Source organism: Ananas comosus, linkage group 14 (assembly GCF_001540865.1).
Source record: "Ananas comosus cultivar F153 linkage group 14, ASM154086v1, whole genome shotgun sequence".
Lineage (NCBI taxonomy): Eukaryota > Viridiplantae > Streptophyta > Magnoliopsida > Poales > Bromeliaceae > Ananas > Ananas comosus.
Genome location: NC_033634.1, coordinates 8,152,826 through 8,169,978, shown reverse-complemented (window position 1 = coordinate 8,169,978; position 17,153 = coordinate 8,152,826). Strand labels below are relative to the sequence as shown.

General features: G+C 40.6%; 1 protein-coding gene across 1 annotated transcript; it reads right to left on the bottom strand.

Moving 5' to 3' along the window:
• LOC109720332 (spidroin-1-like) lies at positions 9,109-15,524 on the bottom strand. Its single transcript, XM_020247380.1, has 3 exons — positions 15,406-15,524; positions 9,349-10,032; positions 9,109-9,229 (listed from the first exon to the last, which is right to left on the bottom strand). The coding sequence occupies exons 1-3, from the start codon at positions 15,522-15,524 to the stop codon at positions 9,109-9,111; spliced, it is 924 nt and encodes a 307-aa protein (XP_020102969.1).

The following is a 17,153-nucleotide window of genomic DNA, read 5'->3' as shown; positions in this document are numbered from 1 at the left end:
TGTTTCTGAGCTTTGGATAGCATTGGCTTTAGTGTTAGTGACTGGTCAACACATCTGGAGAGTGTCGGAATGAGTCGGAGTCGTTTCTGCGCGAAATGGATACAGAAATGGACTCGGCGCACTCAAATAAGCAAAACTGGAGTTTTGCCAGATTTGGGCGCCCAGAACTAGCTTTGGGTCGCCCAAAAGTTGAGTACAGAACCGAGCAGAACTGGAAGCCAATTCGGGTCCATATTTCGGGCGCCCGGATGAGGGTCCGAAAGTTCACATCGTGAGTATCGATTGTGTTGACACGTGACTTGTAATATACCGAAAATTCGGGAAATAAATATCGAACTTTAGTCAAATTGACCAAAATGCGAGGATGGTACACTCCGGAAAGTCCGAAGGTGTTAAAATGAGCAAAAGTGAATTACGGGAGGTTTTCGAGAGCTAAAGGATCAAAATATGCATTCTGCAGTTTTGAGCTCTCGGGGACCGGTCCCTGGTGGGAGAGACCGGTCCCCGAACGCGTATGAAGTGAGACAGTCGAAAAATCGGCTAAGTCCTGAGAAACCATCTCTCGGGAACCGGTCCCTACCTGAGAGACCGGTCCCCGAGAGACAGGTCCCCCAAGGAGAGACCGGTTGCACTGCGCGCGGCAGCTCTGGCTGCGCCGCGACGACCTTCGGGAACCGGTCCCTGAAGGAGAGACCGGTCCCCGCCTGCACGAACTGCCCAGTTCGGGCAGTGTATTAAAGTGAAAGTTGAGGGGTTTATTTGCATTTTGGCAACCCAATAGCTATGTATGAGAGCAAATGAGATATTTCTCTCATTTCCTCACCCTCTCACACTCTCTTCTCTCCCTCTCTCTCTCTCTAGAAGACAAAGGAGAAGAAGAAGACAAAGGAAAGGAAGGAAAAATGAAGAAGAAGAAAGTGGAGAAGAAGAAGAGGAAGTGAAGAAACTCCCTCTCCCTCATCTCTAGCTTGGAAAAGGAGAGCTTACAAGGTAAGCTTTGAACCCTAATCATGGTAGAACCTAATCTAGGGTTTGGATTAAGCTTAAAATCGGTTTTATGGAATCATTAGAGTATTTGAAGCTTTCTTTTTGCTTCTCTAGAGATCAAAACCATGGTTTAGCTTGAGGTGAGCTTTGGCCACCTCTAATGGTGAAATCCAAACTAGGATTTGGAATGAGTTAGGAATGGTTCTAATGGACTCTTTAGAGTATAATGAANGTATATGATCAAAAATGAATCATAGTACTTGTAAATGTTTAGTTTTCCTTTCTTTCACTAATGGCTATTGCTTACCCTCGTGTAAACCGATTGTGTATGTTTCCGCTAGTGCATTTCTTGTTTGAATTTGTACATGTGATGAGCCTTGGGCGAATAGGGGAAACCCTGTCCGTTCGGCGTCTGTTTGACGTGCTCGGGTCGGGCCAAATTGGTATCGGTCCCGGGGCGTGACATGACTGGTGGTAGGTGAGGTCCGCCGGAGCCGTTTATGGGCGTAGCACACCGCGGGCGATGGAACCAAAGGGGAGCAAATGTGCAGCCTGGAGGTTTCGGACGCCCAGAAATGGGTTTTGGGCGCCCGAAAGTGGCTATTTCTGCAGGTGTAACAGAATTGCAGCCTTTGTTCCTGAGGTTCATCTGACCCTATGTTCACCCTATAAATAGCTGAGGAGCGTTCCTGGTGAGCTCTTTTCCTCTCTTCTTCACAGTGATCCTCTACTTTGCATTCCAACCCCTCCAAATCACTCAAATTGCTTCAAGATCCACAACTCCAAGCTTGATAGGTGTTTATTCTGCAGTTATTCAGCAACGACCTCCAGTGTTTTGGCTCGTGTGCCACGTAGAAAGGTTGGATCGTGGTGAAACTTGGTTTGCTGGATTCTAGACTGCCAGAGAAATCCACGAAGCCCTGAATTGCAGAATTTGGTTGAGGTTAGCTTGGTCGAACTCAAGTTTTACTCTGCTGCTGTTGTATTTGGACAGAATTGTGGATTTTGAGCTTTTCTTGATGCTATCTTTGGAAGTAGGAGAATTTGGGACCTGAGAATCATTCTCTAGTATACTCTATTGGATTTGGGACTGTCCTCACCTGAATTGGAGATTATTAGGTGAGTTTTGACATTGGAGTTGAGACAATTAAGCTTAAGTGCTGAAATTTTGGTGAATTAATGGATTTTGATGGATTTTGGGTGTAGATCCTTCGAGTAGCTTTGTTGCTGGTTGTGGGTGATCCCGGCTGAGGCTTCCAGCATTTTGTGACCTTCTTGCTGCCAGGAAAGAGCACTAGAGGTGGGTTTTCATCGGATTTGCTCCTAAGCCCGTATTAGTCGACATGTGTGATTTCAGCTTTTGGTAGATCATATTGTAGCTCAATTTCTTTGATTAGATCATGTATGAAATCAGAATTGAGAGCATGATTAATAATTTGATAAATATGCATGTTGGACTTGGAATTGGACTTAGGAGAAAACCCGTATTTTGACCTGTCATATGATTCTACTATCTGATTTAGCTCTAGGAGCCGTGGTTTGATTGTATCATCGCTGTTTCAGCGCGGTGGATACCTGGGGTAGTTTAGAATGCATTTACGCTCATACTGAGATGCCGAGCTTATTTTTACAGCAGAGTCTAGGCTGTTTCGGGTTGTCAAGTGCCGTCGGGGTGGACGGTGGACCCAAATTTCTGTTTTTGGTCTCAAATTGTGCCAAGGGCACGTGAGTTTGATTTCTAGACCTGTTTTGACCCTAGCTACCTGTCTTTGGCTTGTTAGAGTCTGATTGAGCTCGACAGAAATACGCTTGCATACTCGGTTCGGTAGCATCACGAGTGCCACTCCGAAGTTGGGCTTTGTGCGTTTGTGTTGGTGTCGTTCGTGCAGGTTGGACTTGCTCTCCATAGACTTGTTAGTGTGGAGATAACTGGTTAGTTGCAACCTGGCGGGACGGGTGTGTTCACAGTCCCAGGGATGGGTATGATTACAGTCCCTATTCGAGATTGGGTCTGAATTGACACTATTCTACAGTTGGTTAGATTAGAGCATGATAGTATAGAGGCAGATGGCTGTAGATATATTCCAGTTTTTCTTACTATTTCTTGCTTACCCCTGTAGACTTAGTGGGTGTACCGATGTGTTGAGGGCGGTACCCACCGAGGACTACTTCTTTTGTAGTAGTTTTCACGCCCAGTTTGTTTCCACTGTTTTGCAGAGCCATCGTCTTCGGCTGCTGCTGTCGCTGATATTGATCGTGGCAAGGGCGTCGCGAGTTAGAGTCCTTCCAGTCGAGTTGCTGAGCTAGTGGAGGACCGTTGCAGGTAGTGTAGTTTTGGTTTATACATACAGATGTTGTACTCTCGCCAGTGCGAGTGCTTTTGTATCTTGGATCTTATGTATGTATAGAACCACAGTTTATATATGCATGTTGTATTCTTTTCTCCTAGCTGCTCTATACTACTGTCTGTAGTATTGTATGATTATAGGTACTTTTACTTTTCGCTTCGTATATAGCGGAAATACCTATGTATACGGCGGGTCTGTTAGCAAGCCCGGGGAAACGAGTAATCCGGGGCGTGACACGAACCGTTGAAAACGAGCTATTGGATCACTATAAATGGAGTTCGATACGCGCCAGAAGCCATCTCTTCTCACTGGCCTCTTCGGAAACTTGGGTTACTATTCACTTTTAGTGAAAAGTAAAGATCGTGTAAAATCTCCTTCTTAACTCGTTTTCTCTTGAAACTTGACGAGAAATTATATAATTAAAATACACAAAAATATCATCAATAGAAAATTTAGTTACACAGCAAAATTCTCAGTTTGTAAACTTCAAAGAGTGCAAAAATTATAATGGCTTCAATATAATAGTTAAATACTTTGATACTTTATTGTACTCATATTATATATGTGATTGTACAAGTTGGTGTATCGTTCCACTTCCTGTGGTTAGAATAAACATTGACCATTCGGCGGATTTATTGCACATGTCCGATCAGGTCCAATTAGCGAAATTCGAGACGCGACAAATTAATATTTTGTATATTATTCATAGATAACTCCTTAATTTATTCTTTTTAAGAATAAAAGTAATTAACTAATTAGCGAAGTTATTGCGTACATAACTAATACTATTTTTCATTAATTTATCTATACTATATATAAAAGTGTGCAAGAATGACAGACGGAATCAAAAGGAATAAAAAAATATTCCTTATGAACGTTATGATCAATTTGTAAAAAATATCTTAAATAAGAATGAACAGTTATTATCAATCTATTAAAAAAAATATTCATATCCATCTATAAATTTAATTCTACAAACGGTTATGATCAATTTGTTAAAAATATTTTAAATAAAAATAAACTATTATGATTAATCTGTTAAAAAATAGCACTTCTATTCATCTATTTTATATTAAAATTTAAATTTGAGTTTAAATCGTGAATTAAATTTAATTTTTGATTTTTTATATCAAATTTGAATTAACAATTAAAAAATTTTAATTATATAATAGATCAAAATAAAATTTTGAATTTTGAAATAATGTTAATTAAACTTTGATGCTTTAAGTCTAAAACACATATTTAAATTTTAGATTCATTAGAAATCAAAAAATATATAAAAATATTTAATGTATATGAACAAAGAATAATATATGGTATTATAGATATTTTCTAATAAAATATAACATATAAATATATAAAATATAAATTTTAATCAATTTTTGGATCAATATGATTTACAAATTTTTATTGATTTGAAAGAAATTAAAATAATTATTACGTGCAGTTGTATGTACACTCGACTAGTATTTGTAAATTGTTAATGGTAAACTAACTTATTAACTAAATACCTAACTAAGATAAATATGGGCCAATTTGCATAAAAAATCCACAAATTTTGAGCTTTTACAAAACTGGCCCTCATTTTTCGATTTTGTAGATTCAGTTCGAATTTTCAACAAATTGACTAAAATACCTTTATTATTTTTTCTCTCGTTCATTTTTTTTCCTCTCTCCGAAGAAGACAATGGAGGCAGAGGCGAAGGCGGAAATGGCCCGCCTCGCCTCTCACCCTCATGCCCTCTTCCTCGCCCAGGCACCCCTCGCCTTCCTCGCCTCCAACCCCACCGAGGTCGCGCCATGACTCTTTTTTTCCCCCTCTCTGACCCTCCTCCACCGTCTCCGACGACGACGCCTCTCTCGCCCTCTCTCGCCCTTCTCCGCCCTTCTCGCCCTCTCCTTCTCCCTCCTCCTTCGCCTCCTCTGCCGTCTCCGACGACGATGCCTCTCCGCTGTAGGGCTCCTTCGCTCTCCCGCTTTCGCCAATGCGCGCGGGGCCCTTTTCTGCGCCCTCTCTCAACGACACATCTCTCGCCCTTCTCCGCCCTTCTTGCCCTCTCCTTCTCCCTCCTCCTTCGCCTCCTCCGCCGTCTCCGACGACGATGCCTCTCCGCTGTAGGGCTCCTTCGCTCTCCCACTTTCGCCAATGCGCGCGGGGCCCTGTTCTGCGCCGCCGCGGACGGGCAGTAAGGATTGCGTCCTCGGAACCTGCCTGCGAAACCGCGCTTGCCAAGGTGAGTGATGCCTTTAACTGTGCTATATCGATCATTAGGTGTTTGGTTACCTATTTCTCTATTGGAATTGTGTGCTTTTCTCTTGTAATGCGGAGGATTTTGTCACCTCTTTTCTTTTCCAGCTCTTATTTTTAGGAAAGTTGGGACCTTTTTTTATAAAATTGCTATACCTAGTGTTGTGGACTTTAGGGCCGAGTATTTAGATTCTCGCTGTTACTGGTAAAAATGGTGTAAATTGGAAGGAAAGGAGGAGGAAGAAGAGGAAGAGAAAAAAAATGGTGTAAATTAGAGGAAGAAGAAGGAAAAAAAAAAAAGGTGTAAATTTCAACTAAATAGTGCAAATTTGGTCTAAAGAGTGTAAATCTGATCCCAAAGAGTGTAATTTCTGTCTCAAAAAGTGTAACTTTAACTTAAACTAGTGAAAAAAAAATTTAAGCAGTATAATTTTATTTTAACAGTACAATTTCATCTTCTTCTTTCTTTTTCTATAATTTTTGGTATTTATTTTTTTATTTTTTCTTCTTCTATAATTTTTTTTTGTCACGCCTCTCTGCCAACGACCACGGCGTCGGTGATGACCCCGCTAAGGACCCCTCGCTCCTAGGCTGCGGTACCGCAGCAACCTCCGCGGTGTCAGCGTCGGCGGAGAGGCGTCGTCGTTGGAGGCAGCGGGGGAGGCAGAGGAGGAAGGAAAGGGAGAGGGCAAGAAGGGCGAGAGAGGCAACGACGTCGGAGACAGTGGAGGAGGGTCAGAGAGGGGAAAAAGAAAGAGTCAAGGAAGGTGGGGTGCGCGAGCGAGGGCGAGGGCGAGGGCGAGGGCATGAGGGTGAGAGGCGAGGTGGTCCGTTTCCGCCTCCGCCTCCACCTCCGCCTCTGCCTCCGTTGCCTTCCTCGGAGAGAGAAAAAAATGAATGAGAGAAAAAAAAGAGGAGAGGGAAAAAATAATAAGGGTATTTTGGTCAGTTTGCTGAAAATTTTGACCGAATTTGCAAAATCGAAAAAGGCGGCCCAGTTTTATAAAAATTCAAAATTTGTAAATGTTTTATACAAATTGGCCATAAGTATATAACTAATTAATTTAGTAATTTATGAATTAATTTTATAATTTACTGGCAAACTTTATTGCTAATCAATTAATCACTTATATTTTTCCTAACTAATTCAATAATCCCATTATTCTATTTTATTCATCGGAACACAATTTCTTTCCTCCGTAGTAATAACATGGTTCACATCTGAACATAAACTTGTGCTTATATTCTTGCGTATTCTTACAATTTTGTTGGTCTCAAGAATGAAAAGGTATACCTTATTTCCAAACTAAAGGGAGCAAATTCTAGAAATTGGAATAGACAAAATAATGTTAGTAAATAAAGTAAATAGGGGCAATTTCTTATATACTCCTGAAAAGTTTTCGACTTTTCGATTTACCCCTCTTAGAAGGCTAATATTAAAAATACCCCTCCTACGTTCCAACCTATTTCTAATATACCCTTAGAGTTAAAATCTGTTAAGTAAAACTGTTATCTCTGTAAAATTACTATTTTGCCCTTTTCAAATATACCCTTCCATCATCATTGTCTTTCTTATTTGCCCTTAAAGTCAGGGCACAAAAAGTATTTCAACTTTTTGTCTTTTCTAATATACCCCTCTACCGTAACTAACCTTTCTTATTTGCCCTTAAGTTAAGGGCAAAATTGACATTTTAAATTTTTTTAATTGTGATAGATATTTAACTCACGTTTAACTCAGTTTAATTTAACAGGAGATAACTGCGGAAGTATTTTGCAATAACGGTGGAACATATGAGGGGTATTTTAGAAAGGAAAAAAAAAGTAGGAGTAAGATCGGATATTTCCAGACGAATGAAAGATATAGAGGCAATTATCCCAAGTAAATAATATGGCCTAAAAGATTGATTTTCTATTTCATGTAAACGGGTTTCAACATATTTCAAATATCACATATCGTAAAAGTTAATTTTCTTTAAGTGCAAAAAAAAATCAACTGAATGTCAATTTCTAATGCACTAATTACTGAAACTAATAATTTTTTTTTTGTTTTTTTTTTGTTTTTTAATAAGAGTAAAAACCTCAGTTGTTGGTGCTACATTTTGCGGCAACCAAACACATGAAAAAATTTCTACAGCCTTAACCAACTACAGAAGATGCTCCCTCGTTAGAAGATACCGGGCCGCGCGGCTCGAGGGGCTCACTGATTCCCGAAACTAGAAGGGCAAGTTCGTCATTTCGACCGTCAAAAAAATAATATAAAAAATTAAATTCGAAATAAAGAACGGAGAAGGGTGGTTTCGGCATTTTACTTGATGAGAAAACGCCTGGCAGAAGAACTTAAATGAAACGATAAATTTTTTTTTTAAAAAAAAAGGGAAAGGGAAAGGGAAAGGAAGTGGGGGAAAGTTGGGGAGGGTGGGGAGGTGGGAGGTGGTAGAAGAAAGCAATCAAGTCGGTCGGTTTGTGGGGACGTTGCCTTCCCAAACCCATCCACACGTCGCCACAAAACCAAGAAAAATAATAATAAAATAATAATAATAAGGTAAAGCAACACCAGAAACAAGAAAAGAAGCAAGAACCAAAAATCCCACCCTCATCCCCCTACCCCGCCTCCCCCGCCCAAAAGAAAAAGAAAAATAATAATAATAATAATAATAATAATAATAATAATAATAATAATAATAATAATAATAATAATAATAATAATAATAATAAAGACGGAGATCTCCAATCTCCTCTTTCCTTTCCTCTCATCCTCATCTTGAAGGAGAAATAATAAGAATAATAATAATAATAATAAAGACTATCTCTTCCTACTCTTTGTTCCATCTTTCTTTTTCTTCTCTGTGTTTTCTCTTTCTTTGAATTTTGGTGAAATCGGGCGGCCGGCTGCGGCGGCGGCGGCGGCGGCGGCAGCGATGAGGAAGGGGAAGGAAACGTAGAGGGGGCGGCGGCGGCCGCAGGAGGGGGCTGGGGGTTGGGGTGGCGGTGAGGTATCGGGGGAGTGCGGAAGCAGGCCGTGGGTGTCGAGTTCGCGGCGGGAGATCGCGACCCTGGAAGAAGACGCGGGTCTGGCTCGGCACCTTCGACTCGCCGAGGACGCGCCCGCGCCTACGACGGCCGCCGCCCGCGCCCTCCGTGGCCCCAAGGCCAAGACCAACTTCCCTCCCCTCCCCTCTCACCCTCCATCCTCCAGCCACTCCTCCCCTCCTTCCTTCCCCTCCTTACCCAGCCAGCGCTGCTGTGCTGCTGCCTGTGCTGCTGTGCTGCCGCTGCCGCTGCGCTGCCGCTGTCGCCGCAGCCGCAGTTTCACACCACCAGCAGCCTGAGCTCCACCGTCGAGTCTTCAGCGGCCCCCGCATTCCCCTCCTCCGCACGCCCGGTCCTTCACCTCCCTCACCTACCCTCCCTCGCCCCAACCCCGATCAGACTGCCGCAGCGACTGCGGGCTCTCTCTCTCCTCTGTCTGACGACGACTACGACGACACCGCCTCCGCCTTCGCTCGAGGCCCGCTCCCCTTCGACCTAACCTCTCCCGACGATGCCGACGCGGCCCCAGCACCGCCTCCGCCTCTGATTCTGATTCCCACCCCACCCCATCCCATCCCAATCCCCATTCCCATTACCTGCCGCCGCCGCCGCGGAGCTGTCAAAGAAAAAGATAGTAAAGACAAAGAGAAAAAAAAAAAAGAAAAAAAAGAATTTCGGCTCTTCTTTCTTCGATCTCTTGCGGTATTCCTTTCTCGATCTTCCTTTCATTTTTACTCTCTTTTTTTTTGCGCCAGAGAGGGGTGGGGTGGGTGGCGTGAGGTATCGGGGGAGTGCGGAAGCGGCCGTGGCGGTCGAGTTCGCGCGGAGATCCGCGCCCCTGAAGAGCGCGGTGCTGGCTCGGCACCTTCGACTCCGCGGGACGCGCCGCGCCTAACGCCGCCGCCCGCGCCCTCGCGGCCCCAAGGCAGACCAACTTCCCCTCCCCCTACCCTCCCCTCATCCCTCCATCCTCCCCAGCCACAATCTCCTCCCCTCCTCCTCCCCTCCTTCCACCACCGCCGAGCCTTGCTCCTCTGCTGCCGCTGGGCCGCTGCTGCCGCCGCAGCCGCAGTTTCAGCACCACCAGCAGCCTGAGCTCCACCGTCGAGTCCTTCAGGCGGCCCCCGCATTCTCCCTCCTCCGCCGCCCGCGCCGTCATCCACCCTCCACCCTCCTCGCCCCAACCCGATCAAGACTGCCGCAGCGACTGCGGCTCCTCCTCCTCCGTCGTCGACGACGATTACGACGACACCGCTCTCCCCTTCCGCTCGAGCCCGCTTCCCTTCGACCTCAATCTCTCCCGACTGATCCGATGCCGCCCAGCACCGCCCTCCGCCTCTGATTCTGATTCCCACCCCCACCCCCACCTCCATCCCCATCCCATCCCCATTCCCATACTGCCCCGCCGCCGCCGCGGAGCTGTCAGAAAGAAAAGATAGTAAAGACAAAGAGAAAAAAAAAGAAGAAAAAAAATAATTCGGCTCTCTTTCTTCGATCTCTTGCGGTATTCCTCTCGATCTTCCTTTCATTTTACTCTCTTTTTTTTTTTTTTTTTTTTTTGTACTCTTTCCTTTAATTTATATATTGTCGGTCGCGGCTATGTCCGTGCTATGCCGTGCCGGAGTTTGAAGGCTGATCTCGAAATTTCTCTGGGTTGATTGGAGCTCATTGGTAAGGATAGGGATTATTAGGTCTTATCATATGGTGTCTATTTAAACTGTTTGCCGCCTCAGTCCCGCCGTTGTTTGTACAAAAAGAAAACATTCTGTCTTCTAATTGAAATGAATGAGAAACAAAAGCTATAACACTAATTCTTAGTTGATCTAGTTTTTTCTGAAGCTTTTTTTTTTTTTTTTTTTCCCCTTCTTATTGTTAGTGTCTCCTTTGGATCTGGTTATATACACAGAGTGCTGTTTCTTTGATGATAGTGGGGCATTGAGCTCCTCCTTCTGATCCGGTTTTCTGAGGGTTTTTTTTTCCCCTTGATCTTTGTATAGCATTTTTTTTTTTTTTTTTTTTTCATATAGTCTCAGTTGTTTATTTCATATAGTCTCAGTTGTTTGGCTGTAGTTTGATGTTATTGGGTATCATGCTTAAGAGCAGCTAATTTTGAATATCAATGAAGAAGCATTTTCTAGGGAAGTTGCATGGCGTCCACAATGATACTTGGATCACTGCTGTTTTAGCGCGTCCGTCTCCTCTGCAACATCGATGTCTTGCATGGCTTCTTCTTGAAGCTGGTTTACCAATCATAGCTCTTCTCTTGTTTTTGTTTTTTTTTTTTCTTTTGCTTTTGAAGGTAGCGGTGTTCGGCATGCGTAAGATAGGTGCATGTACGCATATGCGTGGCTGAATATGTGGTATGTGGTCCTGCAGAGATCGAGTGTTGGAACTTGCACATTTGATCCCGTAAAGCACCAATGGCCGCTTTTGCGTATGATTTATGTGCCACGTAGTTCATACACGGGGAAGCGTGTACTGTGTCATGTGTCGTATTTAGATATAAGCATGTTAAGAGTGGAATGCCTTCAAGAATTCTGCCTTGTTTCTTTCTTCACTCTTTGTATATTTGATTACTCTAATTTATGAGGAATTCCTTTATGTTCACTACTATTGTCGTTTTATCTTGCATGGAGTACGTGCGCACCATATGCATCGAATGGGCATTAGTTGCTTACCGTATTTGCATGCATGCAATTTTCTCCTTTGGGAGATTGGAGCAATTCAATTGAATAATCTTAGTAAATGAGAAGAAATTGACAGCAGAACCCGTGAAATAGGAATTCTGCATCATTTGGCAAAACATTTCACGAGAGCAGAATGGAGCCTTTTTGAAATTTCCATTTTTTTCCGCATAATAGATGATGTGCAATGTTATCTTATGTGGGTTAATACTTTACAATATTTAGAAGATAACTACATGCAATTTAAATTCTGTTGCTACGGAATAAATTATAGCTAGTATTTGTTTAATATCTTGACTTCTACTATTTATGTGCTCTGTTGATGTTGAAGATTGTGTGGAGTGTACCGTAAATTCCTTAATGCGAGACTATGAAAGATCTTATTGTAAGGCTGCTTGATCGCGGAATGAGCAGATTAGAGATGTTCTCTGTAGTTTATATTATACATCATGTTCTTCTTCGGCACTTTTCTTCTATTTCATCAAGTTGCCTAAATAGTATTTCATCACATCTAAAATATGTGTTACTTACTAGTTGTCTTGTGAAGTGTTGGTTGAATTTTGCTTAAAGATGTCTATGCTTAAGTATCTTGATATACGCAGCTTCATAGGCTACAGTGCTACAGAGTGTTGCTAGGAATATATTTTATTTACGGCGTTATTTACGTGTTTAATACAGTAAATTTTCTGCGATTTTGTTGTAACTATTTAGCAGGAGTAAGATCTCATAGCAATTATGATATAGATTTTTTGTCAGTTTAGCCTCTTTTAGTTTAAAAAGTTTACTTTGTCGATCTTTTTTGGCAGGCCGTGTAACTAATATGTTCCTGCTAGCGAAGCAATCTAGCGGAGTAACAAATTTGCAAGTGCCTTAACGTAATAGCTGAAATTACACTGCTAACTTTTTTTATGCAAATGGGAATGCTTGACTTTGTTTGTCAAAATGAGTTCTAGTTTAATGGTCAGCTAGTGATACTAGAACTCGAACTATGGTTGAATTAATCAAATGTGATAGGCTGATTTGATTTTGTTTTTTTTTTTAATTTTTAGATATATTAGTTTGAAGATTATCTTTGCCTTAGATATACAAAGAGCATTCGATTGTTGGATTGATTTGCTAGATGTTATGTTCCTTGGTTGTAGAAATGTACTGATGAAGAACGTTATTCAATAAGAGAAAATCATATGTAAGCTTAGGTCCTTAAATTGGTATTTTCTTCTTTTGCTTACTGTTGAAAAAGAAAGCAACCATTGCAGGTTATAATGGATGTTTAGATATATTATCTTGAAGATTATCTTTGCCTTAGATACACAAAGAGCATTCGATTGTTAGATTGATTTGCTGGATGTTAAGTTCCTTGGTTGTAGAAATGTATTGATGAAGAACGTTATTCAATAAGAGAAAATTATTTTTAAGCTTGGGTCCTTAAATTGATATTTTCTTCTTTTGCTTACAGTTCAAAAAAAAAAGAAGAAGCAACCATTGCAGGTTTTTAATGGATTGAATGTGCTAGTGCTTATTTTTTGATTCATATTAGTTAAAAGCATATGTTATGATGTGTTATCAAGTCGTAAACTATCTTTTCTTAATATTTCCTTCATATCGATCAAGTAGTGGAGAAAGTTAACCTGAAGTTTTTGATTGCTAGTACACTGTCCTGCTGAATTGCATATCTTCTTCATCTTTCCTCTTCTTGTTGCCTATATTTGAGACTACATTTGCTGGCATGTGCCTATTGTATAACTATTTGTTATGTAAGTTCGCCTGTGGTTTATATGTGAAGGTTTATTTGTATTTGCAATTATTCTTATCTATCCATTCATTTGCTTTTTAGGACCAGTTTGTTTTACCCAGTTAGATGTATGAATTCTCTAGACTCTTGCACTTTTTTGTGTTTTCAATTCATCGTATTTAGCGATTCTTTTGCTTCATTTGATCAAGTCTATTATTTGCTGTGCATGCAACAGTTTTTCTTCTCTACTTTATAACATGATTGTTGTACCTCGTTTCACATGGTTTAATATATCTACTTAATTTGCAGGTGTAATTTTTGTTTATATGGAATGGTTTAGACAGCTTTAACTTATAAAAAAGCATACCATGTAGGATACTTCAATAAGTAGCGTAATAAGGAGGCTCCATATTATAACTTGGAAAGGCGTTTTTGTCCTTCTATAGTAGCAAGCTTGTTGAGCAGCAGTTCCTTTAATAAATGAAATTTAATTTTCTATGCTTCAATTCTTTTGTATATGTTACTTATGATGGATTTTTTATTGGAATGAGCTTCTGAGTCTCAGTAGAAGTTACGTATAAGCTGGTGATACATAAAATTAGCTTGAATATGATTGGTTGTGAATGTGCAACTTCAACGATTGGAACGTCAAGTGCTGTGATGGTAGTCCAGCTTGTTGTAAGACTCTTGTGCCTTATTTTGTACATACAGCATTTGATATTTTAGTTAATCCGCAAGATATCTTCAATTTTATATTTGTAACTATGGCACTGGATGATGGATAAGGCTATTAATGCTTTCCTTCTCTTTTGCTTACTGTTTAGAGATAAACGGAGAATCATAGTTCAACTTACGTTGTGTGATTGATCAACCTGCTTCAGCTATGACGAGAACGGATGAATATGAATTGAATGAAATTGCACACAGTCAAAGGAAATATAAACTTGATTTCCAGAAATGGTACATTTTGGTCTTCTCGTTTTAGTTTATATTGATCTAGTAGTAGTGGGTAGACACATATAGGCTGATGAGGTGATAGTGAAATTACTTTATTATATCTTTAGCTGCTATCTCATTATGCTTTGGAAGATTTAGCGATCGCTTGCCTGGTGCATGCATAGTGGTTTAGTTCAACCAACTTTTGAAGTTCACTGATGTAGCCTACGAATTTTTGGTTGGCACAATGACTAGTTTAATTCATGCATGTTCATGGGTTAGACATTGAAACTTTCTTTGACACGTCTATTGTTCCGCGTGTTTCGTTTGAACTATAACTGCTTTAAATGGCTGGTTGGTTAAAGCTCGTCTTTCTTTCTCTCTTCTTTTATTTCAAAGAATCTATTGGCAGTTTTGAGATACTGAGAGTTGTGCAGGGACATCAATTGAGCGGCAGTATTATGTCGTGAAAGAATCTCTATTAAGTAATTTGTCTTTTGCAGTTGATGAGTTGACGTGATTATATCTCCGTTGCAGACGAGTAGTGTAATAGATTATCGTTTATAGAGCTGTGATTCTGTATCCCTGAGAAAAGTGCTTCTGTAATGTGTGTTGACATGTTGGGTTTGGCTGTTGTTGGGTTTTTTTCAGTGAATGGTCCAGAAAATAATTCTAGTTTCCTCAATTAGACTGTTGGGCTTCATATTGAACCGTTGCACCACAGCACCAGACAAAACTACTGAATATTTTTAGAGAAGCTTAAGATGATTGTTAGCATGAAACTTATTTGTTTTCGGTGATATTTTTGTTGTTTCTCAAGTTTGAATGGTGACCTTCAAAGTCTAGGTGAGTTGATTTTTTTTTTTTTTTTCCTCCTAGCCAAAGCTTGGCCACATTCGGTTGATCCAATAGTAGTAATAGATTCTAAAATTTGCGTTAATTGCACTTGTAGCCTAGAACTTGTGCTAAAGGTTTTTTATTTGATTCCTATTTTTAAAAAGCGTACTTAATATATCCTCCCGTTTTTACCAATGCGCCACACTGGTCCATTTCATTATCTGATGTTAAGTGCCTTTTCAAAAAGACAACCTGTGGATTGTAAGTTAATATTTTTTGAAAAAAAAAATGTCGAAGAGTTCATTTTTATTGGAGGATTTTTCTGCTAAAATGAGCTTTTTGCTTATTTGACCTTCGCAACACTTTTTCCTTAATAAAATTAAGGCTAAATTACAGAAATTTTTTTTGTCAATACTCACTTTTTCACTTTCCCCCATGTCATTTAAAAAATCTACACTTTGCCCTCTTGAAAAATGAGAAATGTTCACTTTAGTCCCCCATCGTCAGTATTCCGTTAGGGTTTCGTTTATATCCTATTATTATATATTTTTTATATCCAAAATACTCCTCTCCTCCCGACCGCCTCCTTCCTCGCTGCCCTACACCGCCGCCTCACCCTCCTCTACTGCCTCGCCCTCGCCCACCCCTCCAGTCGCGTCCACACACATGCTCTCGTGCTCCTTCGCCGTCTCGCCCTCGCCCTCGCACGCCTCTCCGTCCATGCCCACTACGATCTCCTCCCTATCGTCGCCGAAATGGAGGGGCAACGCGAGTGCAGGAAGAGAGCATGTGGAGGAAAATAGAGTCGGAGCTGCGGTTGAGCGAGGCGCGAAGAACGAAAGAGGAGGGGCGACGGCTAAGCGAGGTTGGAGGAGAAGACGAAGATGGTGAGGGGCATTTTGGTTATTTTGTCACGGTGTACCCCCTGTGAACATTTCTCATTTTCAAGAGGGCAAAGTGTAGGTTTTTAAACGACAGGGGAGAAAGTGAAAAAGCGGGTATTGGCAGGAAGGTTTTTTGTAATTTAGCCTAATATTAATGTCAAATAACAAGATTGACTATCTTGGTACATTTATAGAGGATTTTAGGGCATTTGAGTTCATTTAAAAGAAGAGAGTGCAAAGTGAATCTTTCATAGAAGTTCGGAGACTACTAATGAATTTTTCAAAGTGAAGACACAGGAACAGTATTTTAAAAACAAATTTGAAATGGCTGGTTAAATAGGTTGTATCGTAACTAGTGGCCAATATGATCCAGGTTGATTCATAAAACCGTCGAGTTTAAGAAACCTAAATCATGATCTGGTGATTAAAAGGTTAATTAGCGAGCTGTTTTAGTTTCGATTGGAATGGCTGATTTTCTTCTCTTTGCCTGATTATGTGGGGGGTGTTATCAATACAATTCAGTTTGGTTCTGCTTCGAGTGAAAATCAACCAAAATTTGTCCTTTTACAAATCAATTAACCGAATCGACTCAAATAGCTCTGGTGACTAAACCGATCCAAACATAATTTGATTCAGTTTGATTAGGAAAATAGCTCTGGTGACTAAACCGATCCAAACATAATTTGATTCAGTTTGATTAGGTTTAATCAATTAACGAACCTCGATTTTTTATTCTGTTCAGTTTACTACACAATCAAAAACTGTATTTCAGTCAAATTGAAAATCAAACCAAACTGAAAAAATATTAAACCGCACCAAACCGATTTATTCGGATTGGTTCAGTTTTGGGGTTTTTTTTTTATAACAAATAGCTTTTGTAAAGTTATATTNTTTGGATGCGGTCTGCTCTTAATTTTTTTTTTTATAACAAATAGCTTTTGTAAAGTTATATTACTGGAATGATCTTTCTTTTTACCATGCAAGCATTATATTGAAATTTCAAAGTTAAACACAATAATTTATTTATCATGTTTAAACACAGTAAATAAATTACCGTATTTTTTTTTTCTTAATAGTGTGCAGACTAGCGTGTTCTCTTTGTCTAGCAGTGCGCGATTTCCCACCTGACGCCTATCTTACCAAAGCTACTCACCGCCCTTGTTTTCGCATTTTTTTAGTCGCCCACACTACAACAAGACAATAAAAAGGTCTTGCGCCGCTTTATTCAATGACTCCCTAAGTTGATGGAGTGGCCAATCTTTGACAGCAGCTATGGCAAGTAATGCTTGAACAGTAACAAGTTTAGCTGCTCCCCATATCAGCCGATCTTTTCCATGCATACTTCCTTTTTAAAAGGTTCTAGGCTTGAAAACAAAAGCTAAGGTGGTGAGAAGCTTCTATGGAATTTTTCAGAGTAGTATCTCACATCTCAAAGCTCGATCTTTGAAGCCAAAAGTGGTTGAGTTT

What these genes read in the sequence shown, in the direction of transcription:
- LOC109720332 (XM_020247380.1), bottom strand. Translation starts at nt 15,524, where the DNA reads ATGGACGGAGAGGCGTGCGAGGGCGAGGGCGAGACGGCGAAGGAGCAC. An exon ending in GAGGAGGGTGAGGCGGCGGT is followed by an intron (nt 10,033 to 15,405) that starts GTAGGGCAGCGA and finishes TCTTTCTGACAG; the next exon opens with CTCCGCGGCGGCGGCGGGGC. An exon ending in CTGGCGCAAAAAAAAAGAGA is followed by an intron (nt 9,230 to 9,348) that starts GTAAAAATGAAA and finishes TTTCTTTGACAG; the next exon opens with CTCCGCGGCGGCGGCGGCAG.